Below are 21,641 nucleotides of genomic sequence, written 5' to 3' on the forward strand. Positions count from 1 at the left end.
AGGTCCGAGGTGGCGCCGATCCCGCTCGGGCTCAGGGAACCCAGTCCCCGCCACCTGCACTCCTCCCAGGCACCAGGTCTTTCTTCGCCCGGCCCGGGAGGGGTGCAGGAGTTGGGGGGTACGGTTTGATGTCACCTTGGAGGGGGCGGCCGACCGAGCCTTCTGGTCGGCGGACGGCGTTGCGGTGCCATGCCCGCCAGGGAGCCGGGCACGTCCGAAAGATCTGCCCCGCCTCCATATGGCCGCCAATGCCACCGAGGTGGCCGTGGCTGGTGCCACCGCTCCTCTCCCCGGGCACCACTCCAGCTTCGGGGAGGTGCCCGCCGGCAGCCGCTGCCATCACTGCCGCCGGCAAGGCGGGAGGCGAGTGACCCCGCGCCAGAAGAAGGTGCAACGGAAGACCCGCCAAACTCCCCAATGAGCCCTGATCCCCAGACACCCCAGGGACACCGGCTCGGGGGGGTGGGGGGGGTGGTGGGGAATCACCACCCAGCCCTGGTGGCATGTCATTGGCTGCGGTCCCCTGAGCAGGGCCCCTCGGTGAGGGTATCGCCCTTGCGTAGGGGGTCCAACCCCGACCAGCCTTGTTACCCCCGAGATGCCATCTGACCCACCGGGGGTGCGGGGGCGGGGAAGGACTGCGCCATTCATGGCCCCACCTTGCTCAGTCATCGGGCAGCAGGTGGCGAGGAAAGCTCCCTCCCAACCTTCAGCGCGCCGGGTGCCTCCGTGCCAGGTCCAGAGCTCTTCCCGGACTCACTGGGCGACCCGGTGCCCGAGGGGGAGCGGAATCTCTGAGCCGACGCCACCCTTTGGCCCCTGTCCTCAAGAGGAGAGCAGAGAGGGGCCCTCTGCCCTTGATCCTGGGGGTTGGGATTGAGGTGGAGGTGGAGCTGTCTGGCAGCTCCGATTCAGCCCCCGCACTCGATATGGGGGGTGGGGGGGTGTTGGAGGCTGGAGGCCACGGGCTGGAGGAGGATGGAGTTTCGATGGTGAGCACCGGGGCCGACGTAGAGTCATTGTCGGGTGAGGTGATGGAACCCCTGGTGCCCTCCGCTGCAGCCAAAGGGTCAGGGGTTTGGGCTCCCCCCAAGAGAGCGGAGTGAGGACTTACGGGGGCGGAGGGGCCGCCATTGCGGGAGGGGGACACATCCGAGCTCACACGTCTCCCCCTCATCCCTTTACGGGAGCGCCAGGATTTGTTAGCGAGGTATCATGATCACCGAGACAGGGTCCAGTCAGCCCTGGACCGGTGTCATTCTTTTCCTCCTGTGTCCTGGTCCACCCGCAAGGCCCTAATAGCCCCTGGGCTGGACCGGAACGCTAAGAGGAAGGTCCACACCTTTCTCGCTGGGCTCCTGAAGGAGAGGAAGGATTAAAATAGTCCTCTCCTTGCACTTTGCATTAGGCGATGGTAGCATATGCTTCATGACAATGAAGACGACCATAGCCAGCCTCAGCGTCAATGGCAGCAGCCAGGACGCGCAGCTCAGGTTCCACAACTTCTGGATAACTCCTTACCTGGGCTGAGTCCTATTTCTGCTTTATAAACTCTCCGGTGTAACCCCTTGAGGCAATTTATTCTGTTAAAGATGCTATGTAAATATAAGCTGTTGCATTTTTTTTTTTTGCTGCTGCTGCCATTTGCTGAGAGAGTCAGGTTAGCACCAGGGTCAAAGCAGCCTCCCCTTTTGGAAAGGCATAAGCTCAGCTGCTCGACTATGTTTGGCATCACACGTCTGGATAACATTCTGATAGCCTTAGTAGACAGCTTGAGGGTAAACCAGCCACCTGTGCCATGTGGACACTTTCACTGTCGTGGCAGTTGGTCCATTGGACCTCAGCAGAGATGAGGATCTTTTTTCCCCATTGGAGTGCAGAGAGACTTTGGAATTCTCTTCCTTAAAAAAGTGGTTGAGGCAGAGTCCTTGAATATCTTTAAGGCAGGGGGAGGTAGCAAGGGGCAGAGTCCTTGAATATCTTTCAGGCTGAGATAGGTAGCAAGGGGCAGAGTCCTTGAATATCTTTAAGGCAGAGGTAGGTGGCAAGGGGCTGAAAGGGGTTATCAGGAGTAGGCAGGAATGTGAGATTAAAATCTGAGCAGCCATGACCTTATTGAATGGAGGAGCAAGCTTGAGGGGCCAAGTGGCCTCCTCCTGTTCCTCATCCATATTCCTGTATGCTTCAGTTCTGGCTCATTTATTCTAAGGCAGTGACTTTGCAGAACCTGTGGACTCACTAGCAGTTTCTGCTTCTCCAGAATGTTCCCCATATGGAAGAACAGAGGGTGGGGAGAAGAGTAGGGGAGAGAAAATGAAGTCCCTCCCTTCGCAGCTCAGATAGTATTTTCCTAACCCAAGCCCCAAGTGGCAGGATGAAATATTAATCTAGCTTGGCATCTATTTCAACCCTAACAAATGTAATCCAAGGGCTGTTAAATGTCACAGAAGCGTTGTGTGGACATCAACATCCCACACATGACTGAAGATACCTTGTTCCTGCATCGACATTGTCCATTTCCATTTGATCAATAACATGTTACCTTCCCACTTTGTTCAGTGAATCTTTTGTGCCACCCCTGGCCATGTCGGTAACACTCTTGCATTCTGAGTCGGACTGTTGTGGATTCGTGTCCTACTTCATAGAGTTGAACACAAAAATGTAAGCTGCTGCTTCTCCCAGTGCAGATTCCAGGCATGGCTGCACTGTCGGAGGGTCAGTACTGAGGGAGTGCTGCACCATCGGAGGGTCAGTACTGAGGGAGTGCTGCACTGTCAGAGGGTCAGTACTGAGGGAGCGCTGCACTGTCGGAGGGTCAGTACTGAGGGAGTGCTGCACCATCGGAGGGTCAGTACTGAGGGAGCGCTGCACTGTCGGAGGGTCAGTACTGAGGGAGCGCTGCACCGTCGGAGGGTCAGTACTGAGGGAGCACTGCACTGTCGGAGGGTCAGTACTGAGGGAGTGCTGCACTGTCGGAGGGTCGGTACTGAGGGAGCGCTGCACTGTCGGAGGGTCGGTACTGAGGGAGCGCTGCACTGTCGGAGGGTCAGTACTGAGGGAGTGCTGCGCCATCGGAGGGTCAGTACTGAGGGAGAGCTGCACTGTCAGAGGGTCAGTGCTGAGGGAGCGCTGCACTGTCGGAGGGTCAGTACTAAGGGAGTGCTGCACCGTCGGAGGGTCAGTGCTGAGGGAGCGCTGCACTGTCGGAGGGTCAGTACTGAGGGAGCGCTGCACTGTCAGAGGGTCAGTGCTGAGGGAGCGCTGCACTGTCGGAGGGTCAGTACTGAGGGAGCGCTGCACTGTCGGAGGGTCAGTACTGAGGGAGTGCTGCACCATTGGAGGGTAGGCGCTGAGGGAGCGTGTACTGCCCATCACTGCCCTCTGCAGGGAAGGTTGAGGCCATGGAGAGATTTGAAAACAAGGTTGTGAAATTTAAAATGTCTCCACCTATCGCTGGCCCTCTATCCAGCTCTACCTGTCCCAGCCCCCCTTAAACCAGCTTATATTTCACCACATTTCTATATTTCCTTAGTTCTGAAGAAGAGTCATACAGACTTGAAACGTTAACTGTTTTCCTCTCCGCAGATGCTGCTAGTCCTGCTGAGTTTTTCCAGCTATTTTTGTTTTTTGTTTAAAATGGAGGTATTGCTTGCCCAGGGGGTCACTGTGGATCAGTGAATGCAGTACTGATATCAACACATTAATACTGATGGCTGAAAGGGACCTGGTGCGGTTAATTGTTTTATCCAGTTTCTGAAGGGCAGAATAGGGGAGTGCGTTATGAATCATCACGTCTGGTGGCAATAGGCATGAATGAGAGGTCTCTGTTGCAAATGAGTTAAGGCAGGGGTGAAGCTAGGTGGCGTAATGGAGGTAATAATCGAGGTAAAAGTCTCCCAGCCCTCAACCAGGGATATTGCATACCCCCTGCTCATTCTATAACAAATCCTTCCTGTCACCTACTCCATTCTAACTTTTCATGAAGAAAGGCAGCGCCTCCCTTTCCCAAAACAGCTTGGAAAGGACAAACGATCAAACAGTTCTGACCGTAAGACTGTGATTCTGCTTGGAGCGAGAGGAAGCTGGATGTGGTTTCTGTGATTCGCTTAAAAACCGCTTGCAAGAGCCCAGAGATACTTTGCATGTCTTGTCTCCAGCCTTTGAACAGGCTTAACGTTTGGAGAAATTTCAGACCACAGGTTTCCTGAGCAACTGATTTCTTCTGCCACTTCGTTCTATCTGGCAGTTTGAGGGTGATTCATCATGTGGGTAGTAAACTCTCTCTCTCTCTCTCTCCCCCTCCCCTCCCCTCCCCTCCCCTCCGAGACAGGTCATGGGTTTGAGAAAGGACTCCTCTTTCTACAGTGCCTTACTCCACCTCAGTCCCCAAATCACTTGGCAGCCAGTGAAGGACTTTTTGAAGTATAGTGACTGTTGCGATGTAGGAAAGACAGCAGCCGACTTGTACCCAGCAGCCCTGCAAGGAATAGTTTTTTTTTTAATAAGGAGCCCGTCTGCTGGCAGTCATTTAGTTTCTCCTGAATGCAGTACACACACACACACACACACAATACACACACAAATAAATATCAAACTTTTATACACAGGGTGTCACTGAGAAAGCGCAGTCTGCTCTGGGGAAGTCCTGTAATAACCACAGTATATTATTTTGAATTAAACTGATGTTCCAGAGTAACCCGTGTTGAATAATCTAAGTGTGAGGAACTGACCTGTTTCTGAACCATTCCGTGTCTGTGGGCTGGCTGGAAGTGGAATGACTGCTCCTAGCCTGGCCCTGACTCTGCACTCGCTCACTCTTGATTCTCACTCAAAGCGGAACTGAGGGTTATTGGAGATTGGGCTGCAATCAGGGCGAACATTCTGACTGTGAGTAACCTGGCTCCTTATCTTAGGCTACCTGTTGCATTAAATACTGTGGATTATATATTATAGACAGCAATATATGCAGATGATTATATGATATAGACTAACAGAGGCAGGATTATATATCATAGACAGAACATTATGTACAGAGGATATTATAAAACAGTATATTAATCTGTTACATTATGTTGCTCTGTATGTATGTCTCTGCCTTTATCTCTGTCTCTATCTCTGTATTTCTTGATCTCTGTTTTTCTCTCAGTCCTTCGTTTCTCTCTGCTCCCTGTCTGTCTCGCTCTGCCTTTCAGTATCACCTTCTCTCCGTAACTGTCTCCCTGTCCTTCTCCCTCTCATCCTGCCTGTCCCTCTTTCACTGACCCTCCCATCTTTTTCCCTATCACACTCCGTCTGTTTCTCTGACTTCCTTGGGCTCTGTCAGTCTCTCTCTGGCTCCTTCTCACACCCTCTGTCTCCTCTTTACCCATCTCCATTTCCCTCTCCCTCTCTCTCTCTCTCTCTCTCTGTGTCGCCTTCTTTAGCCAACTTTCACTTTGGCTGTCTGTTGCTCTGTGTCTCTCAATTTACCTTTCTCTCTGTCTCTGTGTCTGTCTTTTTCTCACTTTCCCTTTCCTTTGCTGTCTCTCCCTGGCTCTCTTTCCCTGCCCTCTCTGTGGCTTTCTCACTCCTTCAATCTTTCCTCCTCTGTCTTAACTTTCTGACTTCCAACTTACATGATCCCTCTGTCACTATCTGTCTCCCCCTCTCACTGTTCCTGTCTATCTTTGTGAGTGTGGCTGTCTCAGAGTGTGTACGCCGACTCCCTCACCTCTTCCCGCTCTCCCGACTGCCCTGAAGCTGGGAATTTAACGAGAACAGAGTGAAATGAACATGGGGTGAAGTACTGACATCAGGCACAATTTTAAAATCATAACCACGGTCCTGACTTTAACTTGCTTTAAGAATTTATTTGCAAAAAGATTTAAGACAGACAATACAAAAACAAAAATACCTGGAAAAACTCAGCAGGTCTGGCAGCATCTGCGGAGAGGAGCACAGTTAACGTTTCGAGTCCGAATGACCCTTCAACAGAACTAAGTAAAAATAGAAGAGAGGTGAAATATAAGCTGGTTTAAGGGGGGTGGGACAGGTAGAGCTGGATAGAGGGCCAGTGATAGGTGGAGATAACCAAAAGATGTCACAGACAAAAGGACAAAGAGGTGTTGAAGGTGGTGATATTATCTAAGGAATGTGCTAATTAAGGGTAGAAAGCAGGACGAGCAAGGTACAGATAGCCCTAGTGGGGGTGGGGTGGGGGGAAGGGATCGAAATAGGCTAAAAGGTAGAGATAAAACAATGGATGGAAATACATCTTAAAATAATGGAAATAGGTGGGAAAATAACAATCTATATAAATTATTGGAAAAAAGGGGGATCGGAAAGGGGGTGGGGATGGAGGAGAGAGTTCATGATCTAAGATTGTTGAACTCAATATTCAGTCCGGAAGGCTGTAAAGTGCCTAGTCGGAAGATGAGGTGCTGTCCCTCCAGTTTGCATTGAGCTTCACTGGAGCAATGCAGCAGGCCAAGGACGGACATGTGGGCATGAGAGCAGGGTGGAGTGTCGAAATGGCAAGCGACAGGGAGGTCTGGGTCATGCTTGCGGACAGACCGAAGGTGTTCTGCAAAGCAGTCACCCAGTCTGTGTTTGGCCTCTCCAATGTAGAGGAAAATGCATTGGGAGCAGCGAATGCAATAGACTAAATTGAGGGAAGTGCAAGTGAAATGCTGCTTCACTTGAAAGGAGTGTTTGGGCCCTTGGATGGTGAGGAGAGGGGAAGTGAAGGGGCAAGTGTTACACCTTCTGTGGTTGCATGGGAAGGTGCCATGGGAGGGGGTTGAGGCATAGGGGGTGATGGAGGAGTGGACCAGGGTGTCCAGGAGGGAACGATCCCTGCGGAATGCCTACGGGGGGGGGCGGGGGGTGAAGAAATTTTAAATGTATTTCCATCCATTGTTTTTCCAGGTATTTTTGTTTTTGTTTTGGATTTCCAGCATCCACAGTTTTTTGCTTTTAAGACAGACAATAGTTTCACTCTGTCACCATTAGCACATCCTGTAGCGAATATCACCACTGTCAACACCCCTTTTGTCTATGACATCTTTGGCAATCTTTCCTTTGCCTCCACCTATCACTGGCCCTCTATCCAGCTCCACCTGTCCCACCCTCCCTTAAACAGATTACATTTCACCATATTTCTATTTCTCTTGAGTTCTGATGAAGAGTCATGCAGACTCGAAACGTTGACTCTGTCTTCCTCTCCACAGATGCTGTCAGACCTGCCGAGTTATTCCAGTAATTTTTGTCTGTGTTGCAATAGTTTCACTGGGTTCATTTAATATAAAATGTCGAACGAAAACAGTTACACTCTGAGCAGGGGTGGATTTGAGTTTACAGATATGCTACAACAATGAAATGGAGGGATCTCAGTCAGACACTGAGTTCCTCTCTGAAGTATTCCCACACTCGCACAACGCTGGTTATAAACCTAGTGAGCTGTATTAACACACACTGTCTCTCACTGGGATCTATTATTACAAAAATAACATGCAATGTAATACATTAAGCAGTGCCACTTTATCTTGCTATGATCAAGACATAGGTATCAGGTTGCAATATTTATTTACATGCTGAAGTTACTTTCTATTGATAATTTCAAGCTTGCAAAAAATGTAATGCTTCTATTCCAGGCAATAAAAGGTGTAACAATGCCAGAGATGCATGTTAAATTCATAATCGGGCCCCATGTGTTGCTGGAGCCGGTATTACTCCAGGGTTCCTTGAGATATTAGTGGAAATCTCCGCCGCAGTGTCTTTAGGACAATTGTCAGTGTTCCCTTCCTCAAGAGGGAAATACCTGGTCGATTGTGGATGTGTTAAGAGGAGGCTTGGCAAACAGAGGAAAGTGCGGGTGGAGGGCGGGGGGCGAGGGGACGTGGATAAAAGGCGATGAGGGGCTGGAGTGGAGAGAGCGGTGAAGAGAGAGAGAGAAAGAAATGAGAGGGAGAGAAGGGAGAGAGAAGGGCAAAGGGGAGAGGTGGACGACACAGGATGGGTGAGGGAGGAGGAGAGTAGGAGAATGGAGGCGAGAGGCAAGGGCAGAGAGAGAGGGGATTTTTTTTTATATAAAGACGCTCCTTAAAATCTGCCTCTACAACCAAGTTGTTGGTCACCTGTCCTAACACCTCCTCATGTGGCGTGGTATAAAATGTCCGATTTACATTGCAATGAACACCTTGGGATGTTTTATGAAGGGATGAGGGAGGAGGCACAGCTCCCTGTAGAAGATCTCTCACCGATATTTAACACATTCCCAATAACTGTGTGTTAAAAAAATAATAATTATAAATTAATAGCCGAAAGGAGGTTCGAAATCACAGCCTTAAAAGGATGAATCACCCATTATAATTTCCGGCTTGATCGACAGAACGGAAACAAATAAAAACGTAATGAAGCCTGGTTATGATAACACAGATAGGAAACCCATCTTTGGTTATACAAGTCGAGTCATGTCCAGACCCTCGTCTATCCATCTCTGAAAATACATGTTGGGTTTCGATCCCAGCACAAGGTGCTGAACGCACTGCAGACTCGCCCCATCCCACAACCCACACACATTTGATCATGGAACGGGATCGCTTCGTGTTACTCATCTTAATGAAAGAGTCTCAGTCTCAGCAGCACCACATTGTCCCTTTCAGTGTTGACCTGCCCATCCCTGGGCCAAAGGGGTAATGTATATCTCCCAACGGTGAAGCAGCTGAGTGACCCAGGACACCACCTGTTTCTCCTGCGTGTCTCTGTTTGGTTTCCAATTTCTTGGGGGCCTCTCCTGCTGGTTCTTTCCAAAAGGAGAGAGATGAAGGCTCCACTCGAGAGGTGAAACCTCCACATCCAGTTCCAAATGGGGTGTCATGTGAGACCATCTGCCCTGGGGTGGTAAGCTTCCCTCTTGTTTGGTCAATGTAAGCAGGAGACCATTCCTCGCAAGATTCTACAGAATTACATAAATGTTTACAAAGGGACAGGAGATTCGGCCCATCTAGTCAATACTAATGTTTATCATCCACATAAATGTCCTCCCTCCCCCCTCCCTTCATCTCACCCCATCAACATATCCTTCCATTCCTATCAACCTCATGTGTTTATCGAGCTTTTCACATTTATCCATACTATAAACCTCAACTGCCCCCTGTGGTAGTGAGTTCCACATTCTCACCACTCCCTGGGTAAAGAGGTTTCTCCTAAATCCCCTATATGATTAGTCACTATGTTATATCGATTGCCCCCGGTTGTTTGCCCACCCCAGAAGTGGAAACAGACTCTCTACATCTACCCTTTTGAATACCTCCCTACTCTTAATGATCAGACCACAGCCTTCTCTCTTCTAGAAAAAAAGATCCCCAGTCTTTTCTAACAGTTACAACTTCCTAGATCCTTCTTTTCTCTTATAGAAAGCAAAATCATCTCTCTCTTTTCCACTCCCGCACAACACCAAACTCCCCACTCTCCCCATCCCAACCCCCTTCCCCCAATACAGTGGGACTCAGGGTTGGGGGTGGGAAGCCCATGTTGAGAGCTGGACGACTGGGTGGTCCAATCTCCTCCTGATGCTGGCGCCTTCTGGAGTGATGTTGCTGGAGAGGGATCTGCTAGGCTGGCTGTCGGAGGTGATGGAGAGCTGGCTGAGGCGAAGGGGCTTGAGGCAGGGCAGGAGCAGCTGCAGCACGGCCTTCTGGATGGAGCTGTCGTAGAGGCAGTAGATGATTGGGTTGGAGCAGCTGTTGGCGAAGGCCAGGGGAGCGCTGACCACCAGACCCATTCTCACCACCGTCTGGAAGCTCCAGGACCCGGGGGCCACCCCCCAGCGAAGCATCAAATCCAGGGAGCGGAAAACATTATAAGGCAGCCAGGAGATCAAGAAGGCCAGGACCACCAGGAAGACCACCCTCATCGACTTCCTCAGCCTGATGTCCTGCTTCTTGCTCTTCCTGTACTGCAGGCAGAGCTTCTTGGTAATGGAGCAGTAACAGACCAGGGTGACCAGCATTGGGCAGAAGAAGGTCAGGAGCAAGTAGGCAAGAGAGACGCCGGGGCTGGTGGAGTCCTGATCTTCCACACAGCAGGACACCTTCTCACCCCGCGTCTGGATGGTCCGGCTGCGAAGGACGGGCAGCCCCAAGAGGAGCGAGACGATCCACACCAGCAGACAGGCCAGCGCCGCGTAAGCCTTGGAGCGGAATCTCCGGGAACGGAGTGGGTAGACGATGGCCAGGTAACGGTCCAGGCTCATGCAGCTCAGGAAGAGGACACTGGAGTAGGCATTCACTGCCACCACGTAGCTACTCAGCTGGCACAGCAAGAGGCCACTCCTCCAGACCTTGCCCCAAGCCTCAGTGTCCACCCAGAGAGGCAGGGTGATAAGGAAGGTGATGTCTGCCAAAGCCAGGTTCAATATGAAGATGTCCACCGGCCTCTTGACCCGGCACTTCAACACAATAGCCAAGACCAGCAGCCCATTGCCCAGGACTCCCACCACGAAGATCAGGCAGTAGACCAGGGAGAAGACAACGCTGGACTGGGGAAGGGAGACAGCTTCACACCCCTCTTCCTCAGGGGGATAAGACACATAATAATAGCTCAGATCATAATTGTAATCTGGCATGTTCGCCACAGTCACCTCTTCCATCTCTCTTTGTTTCTCTATTTAATGAAGTTGTTTGTCATCTGACTGTGTCAAAGCTCACTCACCCCCCCACCCCTCCCCTAACATCTGATTGGCGAGCAGCAGGTCTTATAAGATAAGACCTCACTGACACCACCAGCAACATCCTGGCCCCGCCTCTTCCACATCCCTGGCCCACTCAACCTGGCCACATCAAAGTTTTGAAGATGGTGAACTTTAACAATGCCTTGCTGCCCCTTCCTCTCCTCCAGTCCCCATTCCTCGAATTACTCTGTCCTGACAATATCCAATGTCCCTTACTCTGCTCTCCGTCCTGTCAAAATTCTCATTATCTTTCAGCTCACCTCCAACTCTTCTTCTGCTCTCTCTCTCAATCTCTTTTCCTCTCTCGCTGTCTCTCTCTATCTGTTTCTCTGTTGTCTACTCTCTTTCTGTCTCACTTTCTGCCTTCTTAGAACCCTTTCTCTACCCCATTGGTCTCTCTCTCTCTCTGTCTGTCTCTTTCTCTATATCTGTCTGTCTCTCTCTCTCTGTGTCTGTCTCTCTCCCTGTTTGTCTGCATCTCTATCTCTGGCTGTCTGTCTCTCTATCTGTCTGTCGGTCTCTCTCTCTATCTGTCTGTCTGTCTCTCTCTCTATCTGTCTGTCTCTCTCTCTCTCTATCTGTCGGTCTCTCTCTCTCTCTATCTGTCGGTCTCTCTCTCTCCCTATCTGTCGGTCTCTCTCTCTCTCTCTCTCTCTGTCGGTCTCTCTCTCTCTCTCTCTCTGTCAGTCTCTCTCTCTCACTCTGTCGGTCTCTCTCTCTCTGTCTGTCTCTCTCTCTGTCGGTCTCTCTGTCTGTCTCTCTCTCTCTGTCTGTCTCTCTCTCTGTCTCTCTCTCTGTCTGTCTCTCTCTCACTAATGAAACTGCTTTCACCTATCTTCCATGCAGCACATTCCAAGTCAATAACAACTCGCTTTGTAAAACATCATTTTTCCTCACCTCCTCCTCTGGTTAATTTGTCAATTATTTGTACTCTTTGTCCTTCTGCTCCTGCCACTGAAAGACCTTCCCCTGATTTATTCTCTCAAAACCCTTTGTGGTTCTGAACACCTCCATTAAATGTCCTCTTAACCTCCTCTGCCTAAGAAGAATAATCCCAGCTTCTCCACTCTCTCCAAGCAACTGCAGTCCTTCATCTCTGGAATAATTCCGGACATTCTCCCAGCCCCAGCTTTTCTGCTCCAATGAGAATAACCCTAGCTTCCGCAAATGTGAAATTAATAAATACCAAACGTGATTACAGATCTCCCAGATGCTACAACAAGTGACCTGGGATGCGCTGCCTGAAATGTCAGTGGAGGCAGATTCAATCGTAACTTTTTTTAAAAAAAAAGGAATTGTATAAATACTGGAGGGGAGATATTTGCAGGCCCAGGAAAAAAGTATTGAGATTAATTGGATAGCCCTTACAAAGACTGCGTACAGGCACAATGGGCCAAATGGCCTTCTTCTGTGATATTATGGTTGTTTGTCAAAAACTTTTTTAAGAGTAACACCCGGACACTAAACATGTAAACTGCAACAAAAAATAAAGACTGGGCGCATCAGATCACCTACCGCACATGAAACACAAAGACACAGAAATATTGCACCCAGATACAGGCATGAACCTGTGAGAATCAAAAAATAAATAAATTTGACAAAGCAGATAAAATAATTGCAAAATAAAACAGAGCAAAAAAGCAAACAAGGCACACTGTTAATAATCAGAAAGCGCACGCACCCCAATGGAAATTTACAGACCAGCTTTGCCATGTATTCACCATTTCTGCATTAAATCAAAAATACATAAATTGCATGCCGAGTGATTTTGACCATTTGTTTAAAGAAGCTCTCTTCAAAGCGTGGAGGCGGGCAAAACAGAAGGAAGCCATTCGACCCATCATCTCTGTGCTAACTCGGAAAGAGCTTTCCAATTTAGTGCCACACACCACCCGCGCCCACCACACTCCCACGGCTCTTTCCCTGGTAGCCCTGCAAAATGTTCACCTTCAAATATTGATCAAATCCCCCTTTCCTATTGAATCTGCTTCCACCGCCCTTTCAGGCAGCACCTTCCAGGTCACAGCAGCCTCACTGTGTAAAAACATTTCACCTCATCTCCCCCAGCCCTCTGGTTCTTTTCCCAATCTGTGTCCCTCTGGTTACCGACCCTCCTGCCACTAGCAACAGTCTCTCCTTGTTTACTCCATCAAAATCCCGCTTGACTTTGAACGTCTCCATTAAATCTCCTCTTAAGCTTCTCGGCTCTAAAGAGAACAATCCAAGTTTCCCCAGTCTCTTCACATTAACTGGAGTCCCTCATCCCTGGGACACCTCCTCTGCACCCCCTCTAGAGCCTTGATATCAAACAAATACAATTAATGTATTTATTTTACACAAAGAAAGACGCACCATTATAAATGCTACAAGAACTTGCGTTTATAAAGCATCTTTATAAGAGGAAAACCTCTAAGGCATTTCGCAGGAGCATAAGCGAAACAAAATCTGACACCGAGGCACTTAAGGAGATAAGAAAAACAAAAAACACCTGGAAAAACTCAGCAGGTCTGGCAGCATCTGCGGAGAGGAGCGCAGTTAACCTTTCGAGTCCGAATGACCCTTCAACAGAACCTGCTGAGTTTTTCCAGGTATTTTTGTTTTTGTTTTGGATTTCCAGCATCCGCGGGAGGGGATGCACAAGAGGACAGAACTGGAGGAGCACAGAGACCTCGAAGGGTTGGATGGGCTGAAGGAGGTTATGGCGATAGGGAGAGGTGACTGTGAAACAAAAACCCACTAGCCTGAAGCCTACAGCCAACTTAACACAGACAAAACTAAAATATCAAAACAAACGCACACACCCACATCAGACTCTAAATAACTCACAACATCACAGCTAAAATTTAGGGGGAAAAAATCGTTGGGCCCTATTGCCAACAGAAAATACTTACACATCAGAACATACAAACAATATCAACAATATTTTCCAATATTTCCTTCAGAAGAAATTATCATGATGTGTTAAGAGCAAGTGAGATTCAGAAAATTAATGTCCTTTATTCCACGTAATTCAAGTGTTACTTTTAGACTAAAAAAACCCCCAAAAACAACAAGCAATTTAAAGCAATAGGAGAATTTAGTATTGTTAAAATTATCAAGCAATTTAAATTAATTAAACTGGCCCAAAGGGATCCAATGTTAATTAGTTAATTTAAATTACTGGATAATTTATTAATTAGGAATATAGAGATTCAATAGTAAATGTTCAATTATCCATTTAAATTACTGGATAATTTATTAAATAGGAATATAGGGATTCAATTGTAAATATTCAATTATCCAGTAATTTAAATTAAATAGGAATATAGGGATTCAAAAGTGAATTATCCAGTAATTTAAATTAAATAGGAATATAGGGATTCAAAAGTGAATTATCCAGTAATTTAAGTCAATTAAAAAGAAACATGGGGATTCAAGAATATTAAATTATCCAGTAATTTAAATGAAATAGGAACTTAGGGATTCAACATTAAATTATCCAGTAATTTAAATTAATTAAAAAAGAACAAGGGGATTCAATAGTAAATATTAAATTATTCCGTAATTTAACTAGGAATATAGGGATTCAATATTAAATTATCCAGTAATATAAATTAAATAGGAACCTAGAGACTCAACATTAAATATTAAATTATCCAGTAATATAAATTAAATAGGAACCTAGAGACTCAATATTAAATATTAAATTATTTAGTAATTTAAAATACAAAGGAATATAGAGATTCAATATTAAATTATCTAGTCATTTAAATTAAGTAGGAACATAGGCATTCATTATTAAATTATCCAGGAGTTTAAGTTAATTAAAAAGGAACATGGGGACTCAGTAGTAAATATTAAATTATCCGGTAATTTAAATAGGAATATAGGGATTCAATATTAAATTATTCAGTAATTTAAATTATATAGGAACATCGAGATTCACTATGAAATTATCTAGTCATTTAAATTAAATAATACAGGAGCGTGGGGATTTAAGGTGAAATATTACATTTGTAGATGAGAGAACACATTTTCATTCCCACGATGGTATGGAGCATAAGTTAAATGAACTTACTTCGCTCCTCGTTACATATCTCGAATTGGGCGATTCTTTGGGTGGAAGTGAACTTTTAACATTTATTGCAAGGTTTAATCCGCATTAAAGGAATAAATCGAACAGAGAGAAAAAATAAATAAATCACACAGTCAGCGACACATCATCCCGATAGAATCATTCACTGACCCGTGAACTCAAGGCTGCAATAAGTGAGCAGTTCGAAAAGACAACACTCAATGCTCCAGGAGATTCTGCTTTGAGCCATTTCGTCTTGAGTGCCAAGGTTCTTCTTCCCTTTTAGAAATATTCTTTTTTTTTGAGCGAGCCTTGGCAACACTTCAAGCCGTCGATCCGGTGACCAATCGCACAGTTTTGCACATTGGGAGCTTGCTTTTTTTACCAATCTCTCTCCTTCTTTCTACTTTTAAAAAGAAACTAATAAGTTTTCAGAGCTGCGCCCCCCGTCTCGCTCCTGCCTTTACTTTAATTGCCCACTAACTGACTAACCAACTCACTTCTGGTTGAAGGAAGCGTGGACAAGGAAAAAAGCTCCATTGCTTCATTCTGGAAATATCATCTGTGAAATGAGTCGCGGGCACTGGTTTAATTGCAGGCAGCGCCGATCTCCAAACTCAACACAAAACCATGAGTAATACTGAGAGGTGTTTGAAGCTAAGGTTGAATCTTGTTAACTTTGGGCTCTTGGCACGCGATCTTACAAAGAATGAAAGCGGCAGGTCAGAGAAAGGTGAAAGCAGCGGACAACTATGAACAGCACCAGAATTTATTAACACTCAATACTGTTCGCTCAAAACTAACTCTCCGACCGTGCAGCCACTCCCTCAGTGCTGACCCTCTGACAGTGCAGCACTCCCTCAGTGCTGACCCTCCGACAGTGCAGCACTCCCTCAGTACTGACCCTCAGAAAGTGCAGCACTCCCTCAGTACTGACCCTTCGACAGTGCAGGGCTCCCTTAGTACTGACCCTCAGAAAGTGCAGCACTCCCTCGGTACTGACCCTCCGACAGTGCAGCACTCCCTCAGTACTGACCCTCAGAAAGTGCAGCACTACCTCGGTACTTACCCTCAGACAGTGTAGCACTCCCTCAGTACTGATCCTCTGACTGTGCAGCACTCCCTCAGGACTGACCCTCTGACTGTGCAGCACTCCCTCAGTATTGACCCTCCGACAGTGCAGCACACCCTCAGAACTGACTGTCCAGCAGTGAAGTGCTCCCTCAGTAATGACCCTCCGACAGTGCAGTGGTCCCTCAGTACTCACCCTCCAACAGTGCAGCCCTCCAACAGTGTGGCACTCCCTCAGTATGCCCCTCTGACAGTGCAGCACTCCCTCAGTACTGACTCTAATGGCAGTGTGACGCCTGTCCTGTACTGGGCATCTGCCAGTGTGTCATTCCCTCAGTGCTGACCTTCCGATAGTGCAGCTCTCCCTCAAAACTGGCCATCACACAGTGTCGCATTCACTTAGTACTAAACCTCTGACAATGTAGTGCTCCCTCTACTGACTCTCCGACAGTGCAGCACTCCGTCAATACTGACTCTTTGAAGATGAAGTGCTCCCTTAACCCTGACCCTCCAACAGCATAGCGCTCCTTCTGGACTAACCATCTGATAGTGCAGTGCTCCCACTACTGAAACTCTGACAGTGCAGCTATCCCTCCGTACTGACCCTCCGACAGTGCAGCACTCCCTCAGTACTGACCCTCCGACAGTGCAGCACTCCCTCAGTACTGACCCTCTGACAGTGCAGCACTCCCTCAGTACTGACCCTCTGACAGTGCAGCACTGCCCCAGTACTGACCCTCTGACAGTGCAGCACTCCCTCAGTACTGAGCCTCCGACAGTGCAGCGCTGCCTCAGTACTGACCCTCTGACAGTGCAGTGCTGCCACAATACTGACCCTCTGACAGGGCAGCACAGCCCCAGTACTGACCCTCTGACAGTGCAGCACTCCCTCAGTACTGACCCTCTGACAGTGCAGCACTCCCTCAGTACTGACCCTCCGACAGTGCAGCACTCCCTCAGTACTGACCCTCCAACAGTGCAGCACTCCCTCAGTACTGACCCTCTGACAGTGCAGCGCTCCCTCAGTACTGACCCTCCGACAGTGCAGCGCTGCCTCAGTACTGACCCTCTGACAGTGCAGTGCTGCCACAATACTGACCCTCTGACAGGGCAGCACAGCCCCAGTACTGACCCTCTGACAGTGCAGCACTCCCTCAGTACTGACCCTCAGACAGTGCAGCACTCCCTCAGTACTGACCCTCCGACAGTGCAGTACTCCCTCAGTACTGACCCTCCGACAGTGCAGCACTCCCTCAGTACTGACCCTCTGACAGTGCAGCACTCCCTCAGTACTGAAACTCAGACAGTGCAGCACTCCCTCAGTACTGACCCTCTGACAGTGCAGCACTCCCTCAGTACTGACCCTCCGACAGTGCAGCACTCCCTCAGTACTGACCCTCTGACAGTGCAGCACTCCCTCAGTACTGACACTCAGACAGTGCAGCACTCCCTCAGTACTGACCCTCTGACAGTGCAGCACTCCCTCAGTACTGACCCTCCGAAAGTGCAGCAGTCCCTCAGTACTGACCCTCCGACAGTGCAGCACTCCCTCAGTACTGACCCTCCGACAGTGCAGCACTCCCTCAGTACTGACCCTCTGACAGTGCAGCACTCCCTCAGTACTGAAACTCAGACAGTGCAGCACTCCCTCAGTACTGACCCTCCGACAGTGCAGCACTCCCTCAGTACTGACCCTCTGACAGTGCAGCACTCCCTCAGTACTGACCCTCCGACAGTGCAGCACTCCCTCAGTACTGACCCTCTGACAGTGCAGCACTCCCTCAGTACTGACCCTCCGACAGTGCAGCACTCCCTCAGTACTGACCCTTTGACAGTGCAGCACTCCTTCAGTACTGACACTCAGACAGTGCAGCACTCCCTCAGTACTGATCCTCTGACAGTGCAGCACTCCCTCAGTACTGACACTCTGACAGTGCAGCACTCCCTCAGTACTGACCCTCTGACAGTGCAGCACTCCCTCAGTACTGACACTCTGACAGTGCAGTATCCTCTCAGTACTGAAAATGGAGTGCAGCTGATTAACTGAGTGCAGATTTGAAGTTTGGTAAGAGGGGTGTTTTAAGTGTTAATTTTGTTCTTAAATGTTGCTCTTAAAACCTAATCTAGTCTGTAATTAGTAGTAACTGGAAAGTACCGTGCAAGCAGGCTGAGTTCTTTCTCTTTTGCAGTTTGAACAGGTTAAACTCACTCTCAGTTGTAGGAGCTGAGTAATTAATTAGTTATCTGGTTGTATCTGTTTACCATATGCCCAGTTCAGTTTATTATAAATTCAGGGATCTTTAATGCATCCTTGGCAAACTGAGTAAATACTTGGAGTTTGGTGAGAGGTGAGTTAGTGGGAGAAGACCATCTGACAGTGCAGCACTCCCTCAGTATTGACCCTCTGACACTGCAGCACTCCCTCAGTACTGACCCTCCGACAGTGCAGCGCTCCCTCTGTACTGACCCTCCGACAGTGCAGCACTCCCTCAGTACTGACCTTGCGACCCTGCAGCGCTCCCTCAGTACTGACCCTCCGACAGTGCAGCACTCCCTCAGTACTGACCCTCCAACTTTGCAATGCTCCCTCAACACTGACCCTCCAGCAGTGCTTCTCTCCCTCAGTACTGACCCTCCGACAGTGCAGCACTCCCTCAGTACTGACCCTCCGACAGTGCAGCGCTCCCTCAGTACTGACCCTCCGGCAGTGCAGCGCTCCCTCAGTACTGACCCTCTGACACTGCAGCGCTCCCTCAGTACTGACCCTGCGACAGTGCAGCGCTCCCTCAGTACTGACCCTCCGACACTGCAGCGCTCCCTCAGTACTGACCCTGCGACAGTGCAGCGCTCCCTCAGTACTGACCCTCCAACAGTGCAGTGCTAGACACAGGTGCCCCATGAGCCTTGATTGTGGAGTTTGAGTCTCTGGAAAGTGGTAAGGTGGATGGTGGAGGAGGCTTGAAGCCTCCACAGCCAAAATCAGCTTCTAAAAGTGGGGGAGAATGAGAGAAGAAAAGAGAGGCCGGAGAGATTTAGCGAGTTGGAATTGTCCAGGCTCAGGATGATTTTGGAAAAGGAAAGGCAGCGATAGAGCACAGTTAGCACAGAACAGAAGAAACAGAGCTTTTGTATGGCGGTTAACCTGTTAAAACCTCAGCACATTAAAGGACTTTTCAGAAAAACCAAACAAAAATGTCATTGGCAAGGACTGATCAGCATCTGGATGAGTGTGTGTGTCATCACGCAGGTTATAGTTAACTTGAAGTCAACTGTGAAGAGGCCTTTCAATCCTGACATTAATCATGGATCCCTTTTGAGGCCTCTGTGTTGGAGTTTGGAAACCGAGGTCAAACTAGATATGGAAGTTCATCCCCGAGGTCACGTTCAAAGGACATGAGAAATAGGAGCAGGAGTAGAGCATTCACCCCTCGATCCTGCTCCATTATTCAATATCATCATGGCCTCAACTACACTTTCTCTCTCGCTCCCCATATCCCTTGATTCACAAGGAGACCAAGAATCGGTCTTATCTCAGATTTAAATATATCACATGATGGCGCATCCACGCACTCAGGGGTGGAGAATTCCAATCGCAGTCCTTTGAGTGAAGAAATTTCACCTGATCCCAGCCATCAATGTTCGGCCCCTTATCCTGAGACTATTCCAGCATCTTCTAGGTTCCACAGCCAGGGAAACAACCTCTGTGTCTACCCTGTCAAACCCCTTCAGAACCACACAAGCTTCAATGAGATCACCTCTCAGTTCTTCTAAACTTCAGAGATTACACACCCAACTGACTCAACCTCTCATCCCTGGAACCAATCTAGTGAACTCTCATTATGCTGCCACCATTACCAGTATACCAGTTCTGATGAAGAGTCATACGGACTCGAAACGTTAACTCTGTATTCCTCTCCGCAGATGCTGCCAGACCTCCTGAGTTTTTCCAGCTATTTTTGTTTTTGTTTCAGATTTCCAGCAGACGCTTTTATATTACCAGTATCTCCTTCCTTTAATATAAAGACCAAAATTGCATACAGTCTTACAGTTGTGGTCTCACCAAAGTCCTATTATTATTGTAGCAAGACTTCCTTATTCGTGCACTACAATGTCATTGCAATGAAGTCCAACATGCCATTTGCCTTCCTAATGTTTTGCTATACCTGCATCCTAACTTTGTGTTAACATTTGTAAATGTACATACCAAAACAGTTCAAACCTCACATTACATAATGTGCAAAACAAACAAGTTTCTTTCAATATAATACATGTGGTGCCTAACGACACATACATTTCAGGTCATATTTAATGCACTGTGGCAGTGTTAGTACTGAGAGAGCACTACACTGGCGCAGGGTCAGTGCTGAGAGACGCTGAATTGTCAGGAGGTCAGTGAGAAGTGTCTAGTGAGATAGTTGCTTTTAATTTTCCAAAACTCCTTAGGTTCGCGGAAGGTCCCACTAGATTGGAAGATAGCAAATGTAACTCCATTATTCAAAAAGGGAGGTAGACAGAAAGCGGGAAACTATAGGCCAGTTAGCTTAACATCTGTCGTAGGGAAAATGTCCGAAGCTATTATTAAAGAAGTTATCACAGGGCAGTTGGATAAGCACGAGGTCATCAGGCAGAGTCAACATGGTTTTGCAAAAGGGAAATCACGATTAACTAATTTATTGGAGCTCTTTGAGGAAGTAACATGTGCTGTGGATAAAGGGGAACCAGTGGATGTGATGTGCTTGGATTTCCAGAAGGCATTTGATAAAGGGCCACATCAAAGGTTATTACGGAAAATAAAAGCTCATGGTATTGGGGGTAACATGTTGGCCATGGATAGAAGATTGGCTGGTTAACAGGAAGCAGAGAGTCGGCATAAATGGGTCTCTTTCAGATTGGGAAGATGTAATGAGTGGAGTGTCACAGGGATCAGTGCTGGGACCTCAGCTGTTTACAATTTATATAAAGGACTTGGATGAAGGGATAGTTGCCAAATTTGCCGTTAACACAAAGATAGGTAGGAAAGTGACTTGTGAAAAGGACATAAGGAGGCTACAAAAAGATATAGATAGGTTAAGTGAGTAGGCAATTATTTGGCAGATGGGGTCTAATGTGGGAAAATGTGAAATTGTCCATTTTGGCAGGAAGAATAAAAGAGAAGCATATTATCTAAATGGTGAGAGATTTCAGAGCTCTGAGCTGCAGAGGGATCTGGGTGTCCTAGTGCATGAATCACAAAAGGCTAGTATGCAGGTACAGCAAGTAATTAGAAAAGCTAATAGAGTGTTATCATTTATTGCAAGGGGAATTGAATAAACAAGTAGGGAGGTTATGCTTCAGTTGTGGGCACGAGTGAGACCATATTTGGAGTACTGTGCACAGTATTGGTCACCTTATTTAAGGAAGGATGTAAATTCAGAGAAGGTTTACCGGACTAATACCGAGAATGAGTGGGCTGTCTTATGAGGAAAGGTTGGACAGACTAGTCTTGTATCCACTGGAGGTTAGTAGGATAAGAGGCGACTTGATTGAAACATATAAGATCCTGAGGGGTCTTGACAGGCTGGATGTGGAGAGGATGTTTCCTCTTGTGGAAGAATCTAGAACTAAGGGGCACTGTTTAAAAATAAGGGGTCACCCATTTAAAACAGAGATGAGGCAAAATGTTTTCACTCAGGGGATCGTGAGTCTTTGGAATTCTCTTCCTGAAAAGGAGTTGGAAGCTGAGTCTTTGAATATTTTTAAGGCAGAGGTTGATAGATTCTTGGAAAGTAAGGGGGTGATAGGTTATCGGAGGTAGGTGGGATGCAG

At 47.8% G+C, this 21,641-nt stretch overlaps 1 protein-coding gene across 1 annotated transcript; it reads right to left on the bottom strand.

Moving 5' to 3' along the window:
• Positions 1–9,487: 9,487 nt before the first annotated feature.
• Positions 9,488–10,606, bottom strand: LOC144671527 (G-protein coupled receptor 15-like). Its single transcript, XM_078533482.1, has one exon. It carries the CDS (start codon positions 10,604–10,606, stop codon positions 9,488–9,490), a length of 1,119 nt encoding a protein of 372 aa, XP_078389608.1.
• Positions 10,607–21,641: the final 11,035 nt, after the last annotated feature.

The sequence above is a fragment of the Cetorhinus maximus genome, chromosome 33, assembly GCF_964194155.1.
Source record: "Cetorhinus maximus chromosome 33, sCetMax3.hap1.1, whole genome shotgun sequence".
NCBI lineage: Eukaryota > Metazoa > Chordata > Chondrichthyes > Lamniformes > Cetorhinidae > Cetorhinus > Cetorhinus maximus.

What these genes read in the sequence shown, in the direction of transcription:
- LOC144671527 (XM_078533482.1), bottom strand. Translation starts at nt 10,606, where the DNA reads ATGCCAGATTACAATTATGATCTGAGCTATTATTATGTGTCTTATCCC.